General features: G+C 61.3%; 3 protein-coding genes across 3 annotated transcripts in view; 1 reads left to right on the top strand and 2 right to left on the bottom strand.

Annotated features, from left to right (window-relative positions):
- The window catches only part of CPAMD8 (C3 and PZP like alpha-2-macroglobulin domain containing 8), an 86083-nt gene extending 83058 nt beyond the window's left edge, over positions 1-3025 (top strand). Inside the window, exon 43 of the mRNA XM_077776996.1 lies at positions 1950-3025. Within this exon, the coding sequence (XP_077633122.1) occupies positions 1950-1971 (22 nt within the window). The 3' untranslated portion in view covers positions 1972-3025. The remainder of the gene's footprint in view (positions 1-1949) is intronic.
- A 970-nt stretch (positions 3026-3995) lies between these two features.
- F2RL3 (F2R like thrombin or trypsin receptor 3) lies at positions 3996-6096 on the bottom strand. The gene is made up of 2 exons (XM_077777247.1): positions 5979-6096; positions 3996-5712 (listed from the first exon to the last, which is right to left on the bottom strand). Exons 1-2 carry the CDS (start codon positions 6094-6096, stop codon positions 4643-4645), a joined length of 1188 nt encoding a protein of 395 aa, XP_077633373.1. The 3' UTR covers positions 3996-4642.
- A 4250-nt stretch (positions 6097-10346) lies between these two features.
- Positions 10347-17926, bottom strand: part of SIN3B (SIN3 transcription regulator family member B) — a 38352-nt gene continuing 30772 nt past the window's right edge. Inside the window, 7 exon segments of the mRNA XM_077776995.1 lie at positions 10347-12249; positions 12284-12479; positions 12707-12801; positions 13698-13790; positions 13992-14165; positions 17344-17513; positions 17674-17926. The exon segment at positions 17674-17926 is cut by the window's right edge and continues 19 nt beyond it. Coding sequence (XP_077633121.1) covers positions 12010-12249; positions 12284-12479; positions 12707-12801; positions 13698-13790; positions 13992-14165; positions 17344-17513; positions 17674-17926 — 1221 coding nt within the window. The 3' untranslated portion in view covers positions 10347-12009.

The following is a 17926-nucleotide window of genomic DNA, read 5'->3' as shown; positions in this document are numbered from 1 at the left end:
TAGCTAACGTGTCAGGGTTCTTGCTATAACCGGACAGTGCTGAAATAAACACAGAAGCCCAGAAGTTGAGCTGTAGCCAAAAAAGAGGAGCCTGAGTGGAGCTTGGTCAGAGAATCCTCGTCACTCCGGGGAAGGGGGGAGGAAGTGGGTGAGGCTGGGAAGGGGTGCCTGGCAGACTTCCTGGAGGAGATGAATCTTTTGGTTCTCAGTTACAGCAAGCTCCAGAGGTGTAAGCCACAGGTCAATTTTATCAGCTTGGGTACGTGCCAGCTCCCAGGGGTGGCTGCACAGTCAGGCATGAGGCTGCATCTGTCCGAGCCCTGGGTCTCCAGTGTACACCAGCGGCAAAGGCTGCTTTGCACTCCCACTCAGCAAGCCCGGTGGGAATGCTTTTCCATCAGCGCCCACCAAAGTCCCAAAGGGTCAGGGCTGCGTCACCCTACACCAGGCCCCAGGAGCTTAGTCCCCGTGCATTTAACACAGTTAGTGCGAGAGCTGCTGGGCTTCTATGGCGGCTGTTTCCATATTCGTTCTATTTTGTTTTCCATGTGCCTCCCTTTGGATTTACTGAATGCTTTTGTAGGCTTCTGTTTGGATTCCGCTGTTCCTGTTTTAGCATTATTTTTAATTTTGTTTATTTTCGAGAGAGAGAGAAAGAAAGAGAAAGAAAGCAAATGGGGCAGAGGCAGAGAGATGGGAAGAAAGGCTCCACGGTGACACAGTGCAGAGCCTGATGCAGGGCTCGAACTCACAAACTGTGAGATCATGACCTGAGCCGAAGTCAAGGTTCAGACGCTCAACTGACTGAGCCACCCAGGCGCCCCAGCATTATTTTTTCCTTGTAGCTCCAGGGGTTACAAAATACGTTTTGAAAAAAAAATTTTTAATGTTTGTTTATTTTTGAGAGACAGAGAGAGGACAGAGCATGAGCGGGGGACGGGGAGGGAAAAAGAGGGAGACACAGAATCCGAAGCAGGCTCCAGGCTCCGAGCTGTCAGCACAGAGCGTGTCGCGGGGCTTGAACCCACGAACCTCGAGATCATGACCTGAGCCAAAGGTGGACACTTAACTGACTGAGCCGCCTAGGCGCCCCCATTACTTTCTACTCGTAGCTCCGGGGATTACAATATACATCCTTAAACTTTTGGGTTTACTTGGTGCGAATACCATACTGCTTCACCAAAAACGTAGCAACTTTGAAGCCATTTCTGTCCATTGGTGATCCTCACCTGCCCCTCATGCTGTAGTTGGCCTGAGCCCGGCTTGACACCCACCCAGGCCTTGGACACCCCTCCTTCCTGTATCTGCTTGCTGTCTCCAGTGCCTGCTCAGAGGTTGAGTTTTGCGGTGGGGGGAGGTAGTTATTAAACTTTTCAATTTGAGGTAATCCTGGGTTCCCACGCGGTTGTCAGAGATAACACAGAGACCCCTCAGGTGCCCTTCACCCAGTCCCACATGTGGTGACATCCGGCCGATGAGTCTGAAGACAGTGTCACACAGGAGATTGATGTCCATACCTCCTGTGTTCATATGTCACCGCTTTGGCAGTCGAGCCTGTGATACTTCCCCACACGTAGATTTGTGTCATCGCCGCCATAATCGAGATACAGAACAGCTGCTCTGTAGTGATGCCCACCCGGCCCCTGTCCCTAGCTTGTCGTTTCAGGAGTGCAGTGTAAATGGAAGCCTTTTGGGATTGGCCTTTCTCACTCAGAGTTCCCTGGCCGCCCGCCCACATTGTTGTGTGCAGCGAACAATCTCTCCCATCACCGTGACCCGGGGGGGTGGGCAGGGTCCTGAGGGTCCGGGCCCGGCCACATGCCCCCCGACCCCTCTCCAGGAAGGATGCACCTGCCCCAGTGGGCAGGAGCGGCCAGGCTGAGCCATGACGTGGAGGCAGGTTCCCGAGGGAACCCGGCAGCCCACGGGGTCTTTCTTTCTCTCTTCAGTCAGAGTGGCTTCTCTTCCTGATGCTCGGAGCAGGAGGACTTGATGTGGCTGCGTCCTGTCACTGTCACTGCCTGCCGGAAGGAGGTCACTGACGGGAGAGCTCCCTTGACTCGCTGGTGGGCTGGCAGACCCCACCCCAGGTGACCCCAGCCTCCCAAGGAACCTGATAAACAACACAGCGACCTGCCTTGGTGGATGATGGGCCTCCTCCCAGCCCTCCCCCAACGAGAGGGTCGGCCTCGATCCCCCCACCTCCCCAGCTGCACCTGGGGCTGGCGGTCCCCCCCGCTCCTCACGCTCCGGGAGAGGAGCCACTCCTGGGAAGGACCCGTGGCCAGAGGCCTGTGTTGGAGGAGACATGGCGACGTTTAGCCAAGTCAGGGACATAGACAGCATCCATGCCTTCGCCACTGACTTCAGGTGGGACAGCCTTGCTCCGAAACGCAACGCTCTGGCCCCCTTTGGGGCCCCTGGGCTGCTGAGCCCCTGGACCTAGACCCCAAATCCTCCCATAACTGTTACGGTCCCCCCGCACACCCCCTGTCTCCCCCCAGGGGTCCCTGAATGTTGGGTCTTGACAGCGCCAGCCCCGGAGGGCAAGCCAATGGCTCTGACAGATACACCATCAGCTTCCTGTCTCCAGGGCTAGGCCGGCCTCTCACCTCAGGGCCTCACCCCTCCCTGGACCCCCTGATCGCAGGGACTGCCCTCTCCCTGCTCCATGACCGACCTGCCTTCCCTGGGGGACCCTCCCAGCTGTCAGATTCCTGTTTGTAACCCCCAGGGGATGCCTTGTCTCTGCTTCCTCCCTCGCATTGTCTGTCTCCGCCCCCCTCCCCTCTCCCCGGTGGTATTTATTTCAGCTGCTCATCTCTGACCCCCACCAGGGACTGACGGCACAGAAACCCTGTGCTGCCCGGCCAGTGGGTTACCGTCTCACAGCACCGGCCACTTTGCCCTGCACGTCGCCCCCACCAGCCTACAAGGGACCATTGCTGGGCCCCTGGGCCCCTTTCCCTGTGGAGGCTGGTGGTGTAATAAAAGCTCATTTCCACAGTCACAGACAGGCTTTGGCCTCCAGGGGGCAGCAGTGAGGACTGGTGCCCCAGATCCCTATAGACAGCCCAACCTCAGAGCAGGATGGGGAGGAGCATTTCAGACACCTGCAGCCTAATGGGAGATTCCTGTGTATTTCTAAGAACTTCTACCAGTGCAGAGAGCTCCCAAGTCTCCTTCCCCAGCGGTAACATTGGAAAACTCCTACGTCATCAACCAGGGTATTGACATGGTTACGCTTCACTAATCTTAACCCTTCCCAGGTTCACGTGCACATGAGTGTGTCCCAGGGCTGCCCGCCCACTGGCTCATTCCTCCCCAGACCAGAGACAATATGGGCCCCGGTGGGGAGCCCGGGTTTGGCCCCCACTCCCCTCTGCCTTGGGGGAGATCGCTTACCCCCAGACACAGTGCCCCATGCTGCTCCCTGGGGGGCAGTGGCTGTCCTTCCCCGTGAGGTGCGCCCCCTCCAATTCCGTTCAGAATGGCTCAGACCCGGGGAAAATAGCTGGGGAGTGGGGGTCACAGGGCTACAGCCCTCACCCTCAGGCCCACACAATCCACCTTCCAGTCACCTGCCCATCTGGTCCTGGGGTCGTGGGGGACGTTAGCATCAAGCAAGAAAAGGAATCAGAATCTTGGGGTAAGGGGGAGAGGCGCCATCTTGCAGCCCTGGTGACAGTAGGCGACCTGAGTCCTGTAGATGCTGAGGAGTGGAATGGGGGCTTCCACAGTGATTGTTCAGGAGACCCCCCCCCCGACCCTGGAGCCCATCCCAGAGCTCGACCCTGGGCTTTTGGGCAGGAGGACTGCCCTCCAGCCTCCTGGCCACCTCCTGGGGGGGTGGGGGGTCCCGCAGTAGGGGACAGCATCGGCCTTGCCTCCTCAGCCCCACCTTGGACATGAAGGAGCTGGCTGGGCCTGGGAATGTGCGTTAAACCCCTGCATTCATTTCCTAGGGTTGCTGTAACCAAATACCACAAAACAGGTGACTTAAAACAGTAGAAATTTATTCTCTGACAGTTCCAGAGGCAAGAAGTTTGAGATCCGGGCGCGGCCAGGGTCGGCTTCTTTTGGGGGCTCCGCACAACAGTGACTCAGGCTGCTGTCCCGGCTCGTGGTGGCCGCTGGCAGTCACCGCGTTTCTTGGCTGTGGCTCCGTCACCCCAGCGTGTGTCTTTGTGGTTGCGTGGCCTTCTTCCTACATGTATTCGTTTCTTCTCTTAAAAATTTTATTTTAATTTATTTGAGAGAGAGCAGATGCGAGTGGAGGAGAGGGGCAGAGGGAGAGAGATCTTAAGCAGGCTCCACGCTCAGTGTGGAGCCTGATGCAGGGATCGAGCCCACGACCCTGGGATCCTGACCTGAGCCAAAATCAAGAGTCGGATGCTCACCCAACTGAGCCACCCAGGCGCCCCCCCCCACAGTGTCCCCTTCTTGGATGGACACCAGCCACACCAGATTTAGGACCTACCCTACTCCTGTGTGACCAACATTTAATTACACCTGCAAACCTGCAAAGACCCCTTTTCCGAGTAGACTCACAATCGGAAGTTCCCGGCTGACGTGAATTGGGAGGAGACTCGATTCGGCCCAGCACAGCCCCCTCTCCGCTGGCCCACCTGCCAAGGGGCCTTCACACGAGTGAGGTGGACCGGGTGCCGCTGCCCAGGGCGCACCCCTCCCTGGAGGCCGTCCAGGCGCATGGAGCCCAGCAGAGCAGCCCCTCCCGCACCTTGTCCCTGAACTCAGTGGACACGTAGTAGTAGATGAAGGGGTCCACACAGCTGTTGAGGGTGCTGAGCGCCAGGCTGGGCACGTAGGCGGCGTACAGATTTCCCCAGGCGTCCGGGCCCGGGTCTGAGTAGTGCAACAGTAGCAGCGTGTTGCTGGGCACGAAGAAGGCCATGGCCGAGGCCAGCACCAGTGCAGTCAGCCTCCGTGCGTGCCCGTAGCGCCGGCCACCGGCCGCCAGCGCGACCAGGGTGGCCCCGTAGGTCAGCAGCATGGCCAGCAGCGGCAGGAAGCAGCCGAGCACGGCCAGGCAGATGAAGGCAGGCCGCCAGTAGGTGGCCTGGGCGCCCATGGGCAGCACGTCATGACACAGCATGTGGTCCGAGCGTGACAACCGGAAGGTCTGCCGCTGCAGCGCCAGGGGCAGCGCCAGAGCCACGGCCGCCAGCCAGGCCACGGTGCAGAGCCCTGCGGCCAGGCGCCAGCCTCGCAGGGTGAGGGCCCGCAGCGGGTGCACCACGCCGAGGTAGCGGTCCAGGCTGATGGCGGCCAGCAGCAGCACGGAGCCGTACATGTGGCCGTACAGTGCGGCCGTGGTCAGGCGGCAGGTGGCCTCGCCGAAGGGCCAGTGCTGGCCCTGCAGGTGGTAGGTGATGCGCAGCGGCAGCGTCAAGGCCAGCAGGAGGTCGGCGGCCGCCAAGTTCATCAGCAGCACGGTGGAGGGCAGCCGCGGCACCCGCGTGGCCAGCACCCACAGCGCCAGGCCGTTGGCGGGGAGCCCGACCAGCAGAGTCAGCCCGTAGAGCGCGGGCACCAGCCTCGTGGGCACCCAGCCCAGCAGCAGCGCCCGAGAGCTGTCTAGGAGCTCCACGACGTCGCTGCGGTTGAACCAGGGCTGGCCGGGGAAGCTGCGCACTATGGATGGGTGAGGGGTCCCCTCCCAGGGCCCGGTCAGGGGCCCCAGTGTGCCATCTAGGGGGAAGGGGGACAGAGGTGTTTCGAGTCTAACCGTCACCCCCCACTCCCCACCGCCCAGCCGACCGTGACGCCCCTGAGGGGCTATGGTCCGGGCCCCAGCTCTCTGGAGCCCCCAGCTCGGTGGGTCAGAGTTGGACACAGATGCCCCCAGCCCCGTGGGCTCTGGCCTGGGCTGGAGGGCCCTCCATGGCCCGTCTCCCCCCTCCCACCATTGACTCTAGGCCTCCTGCCAGTGCCAAACAGGGCCCACGGTCACTCACCATCGCCTCCCCCTGTGCTCCCCAGCTCGTCGTAGGTGAGGGGGGTCAGGGTGCCATGTCCCAGGCTGAGCCCCAGCACCAGGGGCCACAGGGGCCACAGCAGTAGGAGGACACACATGCTGCCGAGCCTGGCCACCGGCTGCTCTGGGCTGCGGCCGGCTGGGCTTCCGGCTTCCTGCCTGGCTGGACCCCCACCCCCAGCTTCCTGATTGTCGGTGGGGGAGTGGACGGGGCCTGGGGAGATAAAGCAGCCCCTGCCCCCACAGCCCATGGCAGGCTCGCCACGGGGCCTGAGGAGTCTCGGTGGCTGGGGTCACTCAGTGACGCACAGGTGCCTGCTGGGGTCCAGGTGCTGGGCCAGCAGGGCGGGGGCGGAGGCTCCAGGCTGCAGTCCCCGCCCCCAGCACCCACGTTGCCCAGAAAGCCTCTGTGGGCCAAGTGGCCACTTCTTGCCACATCTATAGCCCCCCATTCCCATGATACCCCTCCAGGTCCCGTCCCCAGTCAGGGGTTCTTGGCCCCTTCCCCGCTCCTGTCTGTGGCTGGCTGGCCCAGAGCCCTGCCTCCCCAGGTCAGAGGTCAGAGCAGCAATTCTCCCCTTCTCCGAGCATCCCAGGTCCTCTGTGGGGGGGATGCCCTGCCTTATCGCTGCCTCACACCCCTGCACCCTGCAGGCACAAAGGGAGGTGCAGAGGGGGGGGGCACTCTCTGAGTCTGTGCATCTGCTGAGGGTGTCTGAGGAGGTCTTGGTCCTCAGCCTGGACCCACTATGCTGACCCCGTGCTCCCTTGGGGTGCCTACTTCTGGGAGGTGCCCATCCCTGGCTCTCGATGCCCCTTCTGGCTCCACCTTCAGCCTGGGAGCCCTGAGGATGGTCATGGCCATATCTGAGCCTGAGAGTGGAGGCCAGGCCAGCCAGGAGAGAGCCCCGCCCCCAGGCACCCCTCCACATCCCTGCACTGAGATGGGGACCCTCTGCGCACATTAAGATGGAGGGGCTCACAGGGAAGGGTACTCCGTCTCTCTTCTGCACACAATACCCCCTGAGGTCCCTCGAGGGCGAGGCCTCCACCTCCCTGCCCCAGGGAGCTCCAGCCTGGGGGTCCTAGATCTGTGTGGTCAGGGTTGGGCCACTGCGGTGGCGTGGCGGCAGGGGGGTGGGGTCCGAGAGCAGAAGGAGCCCGAGGGGCGCTGAGGGTCAAGGAAGAAGAAATGAACTAGAAGTGGGAGAAGGGTGTGACGTGGCCAAGTTCTGGTGTGGCGAGCCTTAATCTAGCCACACTTGAGCTCACACGGACCAGCCAGGAAGTGACCGAGCAGCCCTGGACAGAGCCAGCGCCGCTGAGGGTAAGATGCCAAGGGGGGTAACCGAGGCCTAGAGAGTTAGAGCTGGGACAGGGTCTTAGCCAGGAGTCTCTTCCATTTCCAAGCTGTTCCCATGGGCACCAGTGACAAATGCAGCCCCACGCCTAGGTCTCTTGGCACCTCGTGACCCATGTCACTCTCAGGGCACAGGGAAACCCAGATGGGGACCCCCAGTGGCCCTCCAGGGGCAGAGCAGTGAGCCCACACAGGGCGGGGGGCTGGCAGCTGGGCGAGTCTGGGGCAGGGCGGAGCCCCCCCAGGAGGGAGGTTTGACTCAGCCGTTCTGTGTCTGGAAACTGAAGGCAGGCACACACGTGCAGGACATTTCCTTATGGGGTATTATTCCCAGCAGCACGGAGGTGGGGATGCCCATCACAGGAATAACCTGTGCCAGCGGGGGCAGGGTGGGGTGGGGTGGACTCTCCCCCTCCCCCAACACGGAAGGTGCAGGGCGACCCGTCATGGGCGAGGCACTTTCTGGGACGGGGCTGTGGGGGCGGGGTCGCTGGGGGCAGCTGCCTTTGGGGAGAGGGACTTGGGTGCCTACTTTTCCCCGTGTGCTCTTTTGTCCTGTTGGAATTTTTCCTATCATCTGTCACTTTCCATAAAAACATTTAAAAAAGTGTTTATTTTTGAGAGAGGGAGAGTGTGTGTGTGTGTGTGTGTGTGTGTGTGTGTGTGTGTGTGAGGGGGGGGGGGGGAGCGGGGAGGGGANCATTTAAAAAAGTGTGTATTTTTGAGAGAGGGAGAGTGTGTGTGTGTGTGTGTGTGTGTGTGTGTGTGTGTGTGTATGAGTAGGGGAGGGGCAGCGAGCAGGGGACAGAGGATCTGAAGCGGGCCCAGCGCTGACAGCAGAAAGACATGTTTAAAAAGGCAGAATAGTAGCTTTAAAAAGAAAGGGGAATCTGGCATGAGATACACTGCAGTGTGAGTGGAACTTGAAGGCACTGTCACTCATGCCGAGTGAGATAAGCCAGGCACGAAAACATAAATACTACATGATCCCACGGATAGGTGGTCCCTCATGTGGTCAGGTTCATAGAGACAGGAAGTGGGAGGGTGGGTGCCAGGGGCTGGGGGAGGAGGGGGGGGAGTCAGTGGTTAATGGGGACAGAGTTCCATTTTGGAAGACGCAGGGTCCTGGAGATGGTTGGTGGGGATAGTTGCACAAAGCCCCTAAACAGGACACTTTTAAAATGGCTGAATTTTGTGTGTATTTTAATTCCATTAAACCCTTATTTAAAATGGTGGGGGTGGGGGGAAGCAGCCAGACCTGAGTCAGCAGCTAGTCCTGGACTTCCTCAGTTTCTAGCCCCGCCTGGAGCTCCAGGAGCCCCCAGAGCCTGTCCTGGCCCAGCTCACAGTCTCCAGTGGAAGATGCACCAGTTAGAGATGCCTCAAGTCCGACAGCATGCTTCCCGGGGTACCATGTTCATGGACATTGAGATTTCTTTATGTTGTGCTTCGGGGGCAGGTGGGCGCCCACCACCATGTGTCCAGCTGCCCTTATTCCCGGGCTGGACCTCAGCCTGCAGGCAGGGACATCAGACCCCTGCCGACCCAGAGGGTGCTCTGAGCCCGGTGCACCGTGCTCCAGGCTTTGAGGTCCAGCTCTCCCAGCCCCAGGTGCCCCATGCCCCCTCCCCGGGACCTTGATCCAAGGTGCTCAGTGGTGCCCTGCACTGGACACCCTTGGGCAACCTTCCAGCAACGACCTTCACGGAGTTGCTGGGTGCGTTCAGACCTCACCCCACACCCCAGTCCCTCAGTCTCCTGCCAGGCACGTCCTACCTCCCCCGGCCCCCACTCCAGCCCTCCTGAGGCTGCCTTTAGGTCAACTTGCTTTACAGAACAAATCAGCCTCCTTCTCAGCCACCAGATTTGATGGGCTGGTGCCCGGTTCAGGGCCTCAGCAGGCTGCAGGCTAGGTGTCCCCAGGGCCAGGTCCACATCAGCACCAGTCATGCCCCCTTCTCAGCGGGGCTGGCAGAAGACCCTCTCTCCAGTTGCTCCTTCTGGAACCTGATCACAGCCGGAGGCCCTTCCCACTCCTGGGACCAGGTGCTCCGCCCTGGAAGCTGCAGCAGCCACAGGCTTGCACCCCAGGACACCCCTCCTCAGGACGCCCCTCCCAGCTTCTGACCAGATGGCCAGTCTGTGGGCACAGAGGGCCCTGGTTCCTGGGCTCAGGGCAGGAGGAGTCTGGGACAGCACCAAGCCTCGCTCCCCAGGAGTCCTGACCCCCTGGAGGGGGAGGCGTGCAGCACCAGGAGCATTGATGTGAGGCGGGGTGCAGATGGGCAGAGGGGTTCCCTAGAAGGCAGCAACGTCCCTCAGGGAGATTGGGGACACCACCTGGGAGAGGACTGTTCAGGTGGGCAGCGCAGACTTGGCTCAGGGATCTGGGAGGGGAGGCCTGGCGGTGGGCACCGAGGGGGTGGGGAGGGGAAAGGCTGGCCAGGGGCTGCACGTGGTCATGGGGTGTCAGCTAAGAGGGTCCTAATTAGCGCTGTGGTCTCCCAGGGACCTGGAGGCGGGGCTAGATGGGAGCAGGTCCAAGTGAGTTCAGAGGACATGGTGATGGGGAGGACACAGGAACTGTACTGAGCGGTAGGTGGGGCGTGGGGGGCAGCTGGGAGCAGGGACCAGAAAGCCAGGAGGGTGGCTCTGCAGGGGGTGGGTAAGACCCCTCTGGCTGGCTGGGCAGGGGAAGAAAGCTCAGAGTGAACACCAGTGTCTTTAAATTAGGTTCCACCGACCCCCAATGCTGGAAGGAAACACCTCTCCTTTCTACAGAATACAAAATTGAGAATGAATGTTCCAGAACACTGGGTGGGTTGACACCCTTGGGGAAACAGGACCTTCCAGTGGAGGTGGCCTGGGGGAGGGTTCCGCGTTTGGTTTGGGAACTGCAGGAGCCTAGGCGCAGATACCCCCATAGGGGTCCCCTGGGGATGGGGGGGGTGGTTCAGGGACAAGAAACGACTGAGGGGATCTCACAGATTTAGGTCAATATTTAATTTTTAACTTTAATGTGCAAATAAATAGAAAAGGAAAACTACATTCAAAACAGCTGCAAAGGAAGTACAAGCCCCAGAACAGAAATTCTTCAAAAACAGAAGAGACGCTCCCTAGAAGCATGCAGGGTGGGGCTCGGTGGGGTCTGGCCCACAACCCGGGCCCCCGCGGAGGCACGAGGGGGCCGCGGGCTCCGAGGAGGATGGCTGCTGGGAGGATCTGGTTCAGGAATTCTGGGAAGTTCCCTTCTTACAAAACAAGGATGTAGACAAAGTGCCTGGCACACGTGGGCAAAAGCGCGCTTGGGGACCTGGGCAGGGCCACTCACTGGCCTTGGAATTGCCCAGGCCCCGAGCCAAAGGCTTTGCAAAACTTCAGTTCCACAGGTAACTTCTAGAAACACATCTCCACTTCCCAGAACGGCGAATTTGGCACAGCGCAGTTTTGGGAGGATGAGGGCTGCTGCTTGGCAGAAACGAGGCTGCAAGGAGATGGGTCTGGGCCCCTGTTGGTTGATCCCACTCTGATGGTGCCAGGAGCCCAGCCAGGGCTCCTCACGGTGCAGGAATCTTAAAGAGCGGGTTGCCTAGCCGAAACCGCTTGGCATTCGTGGCCCAAAAAGCCCCGGACGCCTTGGAGGCAGCCTCAGGGCATGGCTGCAGAGGCCCGAGAAGAGGGCTCTCACTGCCCAAGAACCCACGGGACGTGGCTGATTGCAGAGGTGACAACCACTAAGAGAGTGTACGAATAAATACGTGTGCATATATATATTCCTAGAAGGTCCATTTTAGGTACACGACTGCACCCCAGCTGTGGGGCCCCTTGAGGCCCTCGGGAGCTGCAGGCCGAGCGACCCCCACCCCCTACCCCAAGAGCCCGCAGTGTGGCTGCCAGGTCAACGCAGGGTCCGGAGTCTCGTTTTCTCCAGAATGGGCTCTTCCAGATGGTTCCGGGGCCACCTGCCCACTCCGCATCTTGACATCAAAGCAGGATCTCAACAGTCTGGCTGAAAGAGCCCTTCCTGCTCTCAAAGTGACCAAGAATCCCAAGCATCAGCTGGGCCGAGCCTGTGCCCCAACTATTAGACGCAGGCATGGCCCAGCTTGGGAAGTTTCCAGAAGTTCTCAGAACCATTCAGGAAGGACATGCTTTTCAAGCAAGCCCACCCAGGCCCAACTCCTTCGATGCCCGGGTCCCCTGAACGCCGACCCCCTCCCACACACACGCCCAGCACGGTTCATCGAGGACTCCAGACACCGCCCGGACCAAGGACCGGGGGTGCCCCGCCTGGGGATTTGGCACGTGTGACGAAAGGCGGTCCAGCAGGTGCACAAATGCAATCACTTGCTCCTTGGCCGGTGTGTCGATCCTCCCCCTTCCAGCAGGGACCGAGCCCCCAAAGTTCAAGTGCAGGAAGGGTTCGGTTTGGCACAGAACGGGCCCAAAGGAAGCAGGAAGCCAAGGGACGGCAGCTCGGGGCCACGAGCTAACACCACGCCACCCTTCTCCGGAGCTCGTGGCCTGTAGCATCAAGGCAGGGGTCGCGCTGCCCCTCAGGTGGTTCATCAAAGCGCCCCCGAGGGACACCCGGGCTGAGGGAGTGGCTGCGCCAGCCAGGCCCGTGTCACGGCGGCGACCCCAGGGAGAGTCAGGGCGAGGCGGGGCGGCGGCTGTACTGCACTCGGTAGCGGGTCACGGGCAGGCCGTGCACGTGCGCCGTCTCGCACAGCGTCTTGCAGGGCACCATCTCCTCGTCCTCCTCGCCCATCAGCCAGTCCTGCACCAGGCCGGCCGCCTCCACGGTCACATTGTCCTCCAGCCAGCGGCCGTGCCACTCCTCAAAGTGCTGGTGGTGACGCAGCAGGACCAGGGGCTGCACCTGCGGAAGGGGGCGGGGAGGGCGGTCAGGGCGGCCGGGCAGGCTGGGGGGNGGTCCCGCGGCGGTACATGTAGTCCTCGGAGTTGACGATGAACATCATCTTGTGGGTGCCGAGCTTGAAGCGGCAGTCCACACTGCAGGCGCTCTGCACGCCCACCAGCCGCTTCCAGGACGTCTTGGCCTCGCCGCGCAGGGCGCGCACCTGCTCACACTGCCACCTGCGGAACTTCTTGAGGTTTCTGCGGGCGAGAGGAGGGTTTGCGGCTGGGAGCCCCTCACGTGAGGCCCACAAACGTCAGGACACGCCGGCCTCCCAGGAGTCAGAGAAACGCAAACTGAAGCGACCCAAACCACCACCCGACTCCGTCCATCGGATGGAAGTAAAAGCCAGACAGGCCCCGAGCTGACAACGGCGGGAGGGGCCGCCGGGGGCCCACGGGAAGGAAGCGCGTCCCCGGGGCCTCACCTCTGCAGGAACACGGGCTTCAGGAGGAAGCCCTCGGTGGGCGAGCTGGACGCCCCCTCGGTGCCCACGTACTGCTCCACGTACCGGGCCAGGTGCTGCGGGGAGAGGGAGGCGGGCCCCTGTCACCAGAGGCACAGGCCTCTCTCACATGCCACCCGGGGCTCAGGGGTGGCCAGGAGGTCGTCCCCACCCCACAGAGCACCGGGAGGACGCAGCCCCGGGAGCCGGACGTGTGATGGGGGCGCCAGGCGGCAGCTCTGGAGAGAGCGCCGTGCAGAGCCAGGACTCATGTGGACGCACCTCGTGCTCACACGGACGCACCCCTGCTGCTCACGCGGACACACCCCTGCCACGTGACACCCCTGCTGCAACCGTCATGTGACAAGCTCACGTGGGGAACAGGGAAGGGGGCCCTCGCCGAGGACAGCGGGGTGTGGGGAGCAGGAGCGACACGGAGGCACGAGCAGCGGGGCAGGGCAGGCGCTGGGGGCGAGCAGGAGGCCAGGCCTGCGGCCTCCCAGCGACCCTTCCTCTGCTCCCACCCTGTAAAAACCAGAGTCTCCTCCGGTCCCAGGCCTGACAAAACCACATCTGCCGGCGACTTCTGGAAGCACAGGGTGTGCAGCCCCCCGCCCGTGGGGAGGCCTGAAGTGTGCAGGGCAGGGCGCTGCGAGGGAGCCCCCCATAGGTCGTGGGGCCGGTGAAGGAGGCACCGCATGCATCTCAGAGCGTGGGCCCGGGGACCACTCCTGGGGGTCAGGGCCGGGGTTCCCGCGGGCCCAAGGGGGACGTGTCTCGGCATCTGCAGCAGGTGGGAGGAGCCGGAAGCAGGGTTTCGGGGAGGCTTCCCAGGGCGGCCGTCCCGCAGCCTGTGTCTAGCCCGCGCGTGCACGGGGCTTGGGGGGGGCGGGGGGAGCCCCACGGTGCCGCCACGGCTGCCGGGACCCCCGCGGTGTGTGCAAAGTGCAGAGCACGGGGCCGCGGTTCTTACCTGGACCTCCACGGGGTCCTCCGTCTGGGCCTCCTCGGTGTCCAGAAGCTCGATGGTCATGATCACCTGTCCTTTGCGCTGCAGGAACATCACCTGGGGACGAGGCGGGTGAGCAGCCTGAAGCCACGGGAAGAGCCCAGAGCCAGGCCTGGGACCGCCTCCCCCAGCCTCCAGGGGCCGAACAGGAGAAGCCTGTGGGATCAGGCAAGCTGGCCAGCGGCCAAGTGCGGGCCCAGCCCCAGGCCACCTCTCGGGCCCGAGCGAGGCGCCCCCCTCGCGGCCCCAGCCCCGCACCTTGAAGCAGTTCTCGTCAGCCATGCACCGCTCGGCCTTCCACTGGTAGCTGGTCTCCCGGGCGGCGCGGACGCAGCGGGAGGACAGGCTGCCCCCCGCGGCGCCCCGCTTCTTCTCGTTCAGGTAGAGCTCCACCACCTTCAGGCACACGTCGTCACTCACGAGGTGGTGCAGCTGGCAGGGAGAGAGAGCGGTGGGTACCTGGTGTGCGTGCCCCCCTGGGGTAACAGCTGCCCCCCACCCTGAAGACGATGCCAGCAAAGTGCAAGAGGTGGGCACGAAGGTCAAGGTCCAGCGGGCTGCGCCGGGTGCCGCCCAGCGCAGAACCACCCGGGGCAGCCCTGCAAGCCCTGCGGGGGCGGGAGGAGCCCATGGAAGAGAATACAGAGGAAATGGTGCCAACGTGGGGGCGGTAATTGAAGGCGCTGCAATGGTGAGTAATTTCTCCCCCAGTGTTCTGCTATAAACACAATTAGTTCTTTTGATCCCCATAAACACACTTAAAACCTTGAGGTTTAGGAGGAGACGAGTAAGGGAAGCAGCCGGGTGGCAGGGTGAGACCGAGCAGTTGAGTGAGTGGGCGCCTCTGGGCACCCGTGCGGCCCGCACAGGCTGCGACAGGCCCACGCACTGCTCTGTGGCATAAAGACACCGTAGGGACGCACATAAACCTCATTCGAGGCCTGGCACGTGACAAGTGCCAGCGAACACCACGGCTCATAATGAAAATAAGAAATGCCAGTTACACAGAGAAAAGGTGAGGGTAAGGGCAGCCCCACGGGTGAGTAACGAGGGCACGGAGGGCCCTGCGCGCATCTGGGCCGCGGGGAAGCGGGCAAATCTGGGCAGGGGGCCTGTCCCTGGTATAGCTTCAGCTAAATACCTCCACTTTCCTGATTTTTCTTATTCCTGTTCTTTTTTTTAAATTTGAGAACGAGAGTGTGTGTGAAAAAGAGAGAGTGCTCTCAAGAGAGCGGCGGAGGGGCAGAACTGGGGAGAGAGACTCAAGCAGACTCCACGCTCCGTGCAGAGCCCGACGCAGGGCTCGATCCCACAACCCTGGGACCATGAGCTGAGTCAAAAAAGCAAGAGTTGGATGCTCGACACACTGAACTGCCAGGGATCTCTCTCTTCTTTTTTTTAAAACAAGTTCCACAGGAGACATTTGTGGGAAGGAGAATTAACAAACAAACATGGAGCAGAAGGTCTGGTCCGGTGCAGCCCTCTGGGTGTGGAAGACAAGGCCGCTGTGCCCAGAGCCGTGGCTGCCGGCGGGGGGGGGCAGGCTGGACGCCCGGGCCTGTAACACCCCTGGCGTCCTTGCTCTCTCACCAGGTGTCTACACTAGTCACGACTAGAGACAGTGACAGGAAGGGACAAAGACGTGGCCCGGCACGCAGAGGGGAATGGGGAGGTGGCCAAGGTCAGAAGACTTAGTTAGGGTCTCTGAGCGTGGCTGTCTGTGAGGAGGTGGCGTCCCAGCAGCCATCGAGAGACGCAGAGCCCCCGCTCATCAGTGGGGAAAGGTGGACCCCATGGGGGAAGGGGCGAATGGCACAGACGGGGCGCTCAAGCCAGGACGTCTGAACAGCCACGGAGGGACGCAAAGACACCCACCCCACGAACCTACGGGGAAATGCAACAGAAGCCCTAACACAAGCCCACCACCCATTTGGCCTGTGAGGGTGGAGAGGCCACCGACCTGAAGCCTGCCCATGCCCCACCCCGGGGGGAGCAGTGCAAATGAACAGATGGCTCAACAGGGTCTCGTTCCCCGTGGCCCTTCCCAGGCAGGGCGGAAGGGAGCCGGGCATCTCGGGAGAGGAGTCCCACAGAAGCACACCGTGGGGGTGCGGCCAGGTGCACCTCGAGCTCGCTCTGACGCACAGCGCAGGACCAGGGGTGTGGGTGCCTGCAGGTGGTGGGGGCTGAAGAGAGGCAGCGCCGGGGACGTTCATGACCACCCACCGACTGCATGCTCGGGATCTGGGCCCTGTCTCTCCTGCGTGTGTTCTGCCTCAGTGGGGAGATTTTAAGGCCTGAAAGGAAACGCCGTTTCTAGCAATCGTATCTGGGCAAGAGAGTTGTGACACTACTTCCCTCAGCTCCTCTGCTTTACAGCAAACAGCCTTACTCAAGAAGGAGGAAACAAAGCCAAGTTGAACGACGACTATTCCGGCGGTAACTGGGCACCTGACTCACCTGGGGTTTTGCTGTGTGTGTTAGAGTGACTGATTTCCTCTTGCTGACACTCAGCTCTGGGTGACTTTTTGCTTTCATAAGCAATGCTAATAAACGTCTCTGACATTCTCCCTCCAGAGATGAGCTACAGTTCTTCTATTTTTTAAAATTTTTTTTCAAGTTTATTTATTTCGAGAGAGAGAAAGAGTGAGAAGAGGGGCAGAGAGAGGGGGAGAAAGAGAGTCCCAAGCAGGCTCAAACTCACAAACCATGAGATCATGACCAGAGCCAAAACCAAGGGTGGGATGCTTAACCGACTGAGCCCCCCCAGGCGCCCCTGGGCTATGTTTCTTTACGTGTTGCCAATTTACCTTTAAGGAAGGTCTGTTGGGGCGTGTGCGGGGGCTCAGTCGGTTAAGTGTCTGACTTCAGCTCAGGTCATGATCTTGCAATTCGTGGGTTCGAGCCCCGCGTCGGGCTCTGTGCTGACAGCTCAGCACAGAACAGGTTTAGATTCTGTGTCTCCCTCTCTCTCTGAGACTCCCCCACTTGTACTGTCTCTCTCTCAAAAATAAACATTAAAATAATTTTTTGGAAAAAAAGATCTATCACCAAGGAATCAAACGAATCCTAGCACGCCCACGTTCACAGCACTGTTCACAATCGTCTAAAGGTGACAAAGGGCGAAGTGCCCACCCGCAGGTGCATGGACGAACACGTACGGTCCATCCACACGATGGGAGGAGGTGGCCACAGGAAGGAGCGAAGCAATGACACACGTTACAACATGGGTGAACCTCGGAAATACCGTACGGAGTCGGAGAGAAGCCAGACCCCAATGGCAACAGCGTGTGATTCTGTCTACGTGAAACGCCCAGAGCAGGCAGATCCGAGAGATGGAAAGCAGACGGGTGTCTGCCAGGGGCAGTGGGAGGGGCACGGGGTGACTGCCTGTGGGGACAGGGCGTCCTCGGGGGGGATGAAGTCTGGAACCAGACGCAGGTGGTGGCTGCACGACCCGGCGAGCGCACCAAAGGCCACCGGGCTGCACTCTGTATTCTGTGAATTTTACGCCGCCAAGGTGCCGACCGCGGGGCCAAGCGCACGGGGCAGGGCGCCCCTCTGGGAGGTGTCTCTGGCGCCTTCCCCCCACCTGCCTGCGCCTGCTCACCTGTCTGGCGATGCTCTGCACCAGCTTGTCCATGGTGAAGCCCACGTAGGCGTGGATGGTGAACATCTCACGCAAGGTGTCTTCGTACTGCGTGGGGTCGATGCTGCCCTCAAGCAGGCTCCGCACCATGTCCAGGAAGGCCGGGTAGTACTCCTCCAGCTCCACCTCGCCTGCGGGGCGGGGGCTGTGGTCACGTGGGGCCGGGCACGCGTGCGGCTCCTGCCTCCCGCCACCGGCTGCCTAGCCCGGCCCCAGGATCCGGGACGCACCCTCCCCCGCCGGCCAGCGCCCGCAAGCACCCGCCGTCACCCCGGGGACCCCGCGGCTCACTTGGCTGCTTCAGCCGCAGCTCCATGGCGGGGTCGTTGCCCTTCTCCCGGCGGCCCTCGCACAGCACCTTCTCCCTCTCCTTCTCCGTCCGATACTCCAGGAGCTGCTTCTGAGCCTGGCGGTAGATCTTGAGCAGCCGGGAGCACAGGGTCTGGTGCAGGCGCAGGAAGAAGTACCAGTTGTTGTTGGCGAAGAAGAGGCTGTACACGTCGTCCAGCGGCTTGTGGCGCGGCGGGGCCGGCTCGGGGGCCGG

The sequence above is a fragment of the Crocuta crocuta genome, unplaced genomic scaffold (assembly GCF_008692635.1).
Source record: "Crocuta crocuta isolate KB4526 unplaced genomic scaffold, BGI_CrCroc_1.0 scaffold77, whole genome shotgun sequence".
NCBI classification, from domain to species: Eukaryota; Metazoa; Chordata; class Mammalia; order Carnivora; family Hyaenidae; genus Crocuta; species Crocuta crocuta.
This window is presented reverse-complemented; position numbering and strand designations above follow the sequence as displayed.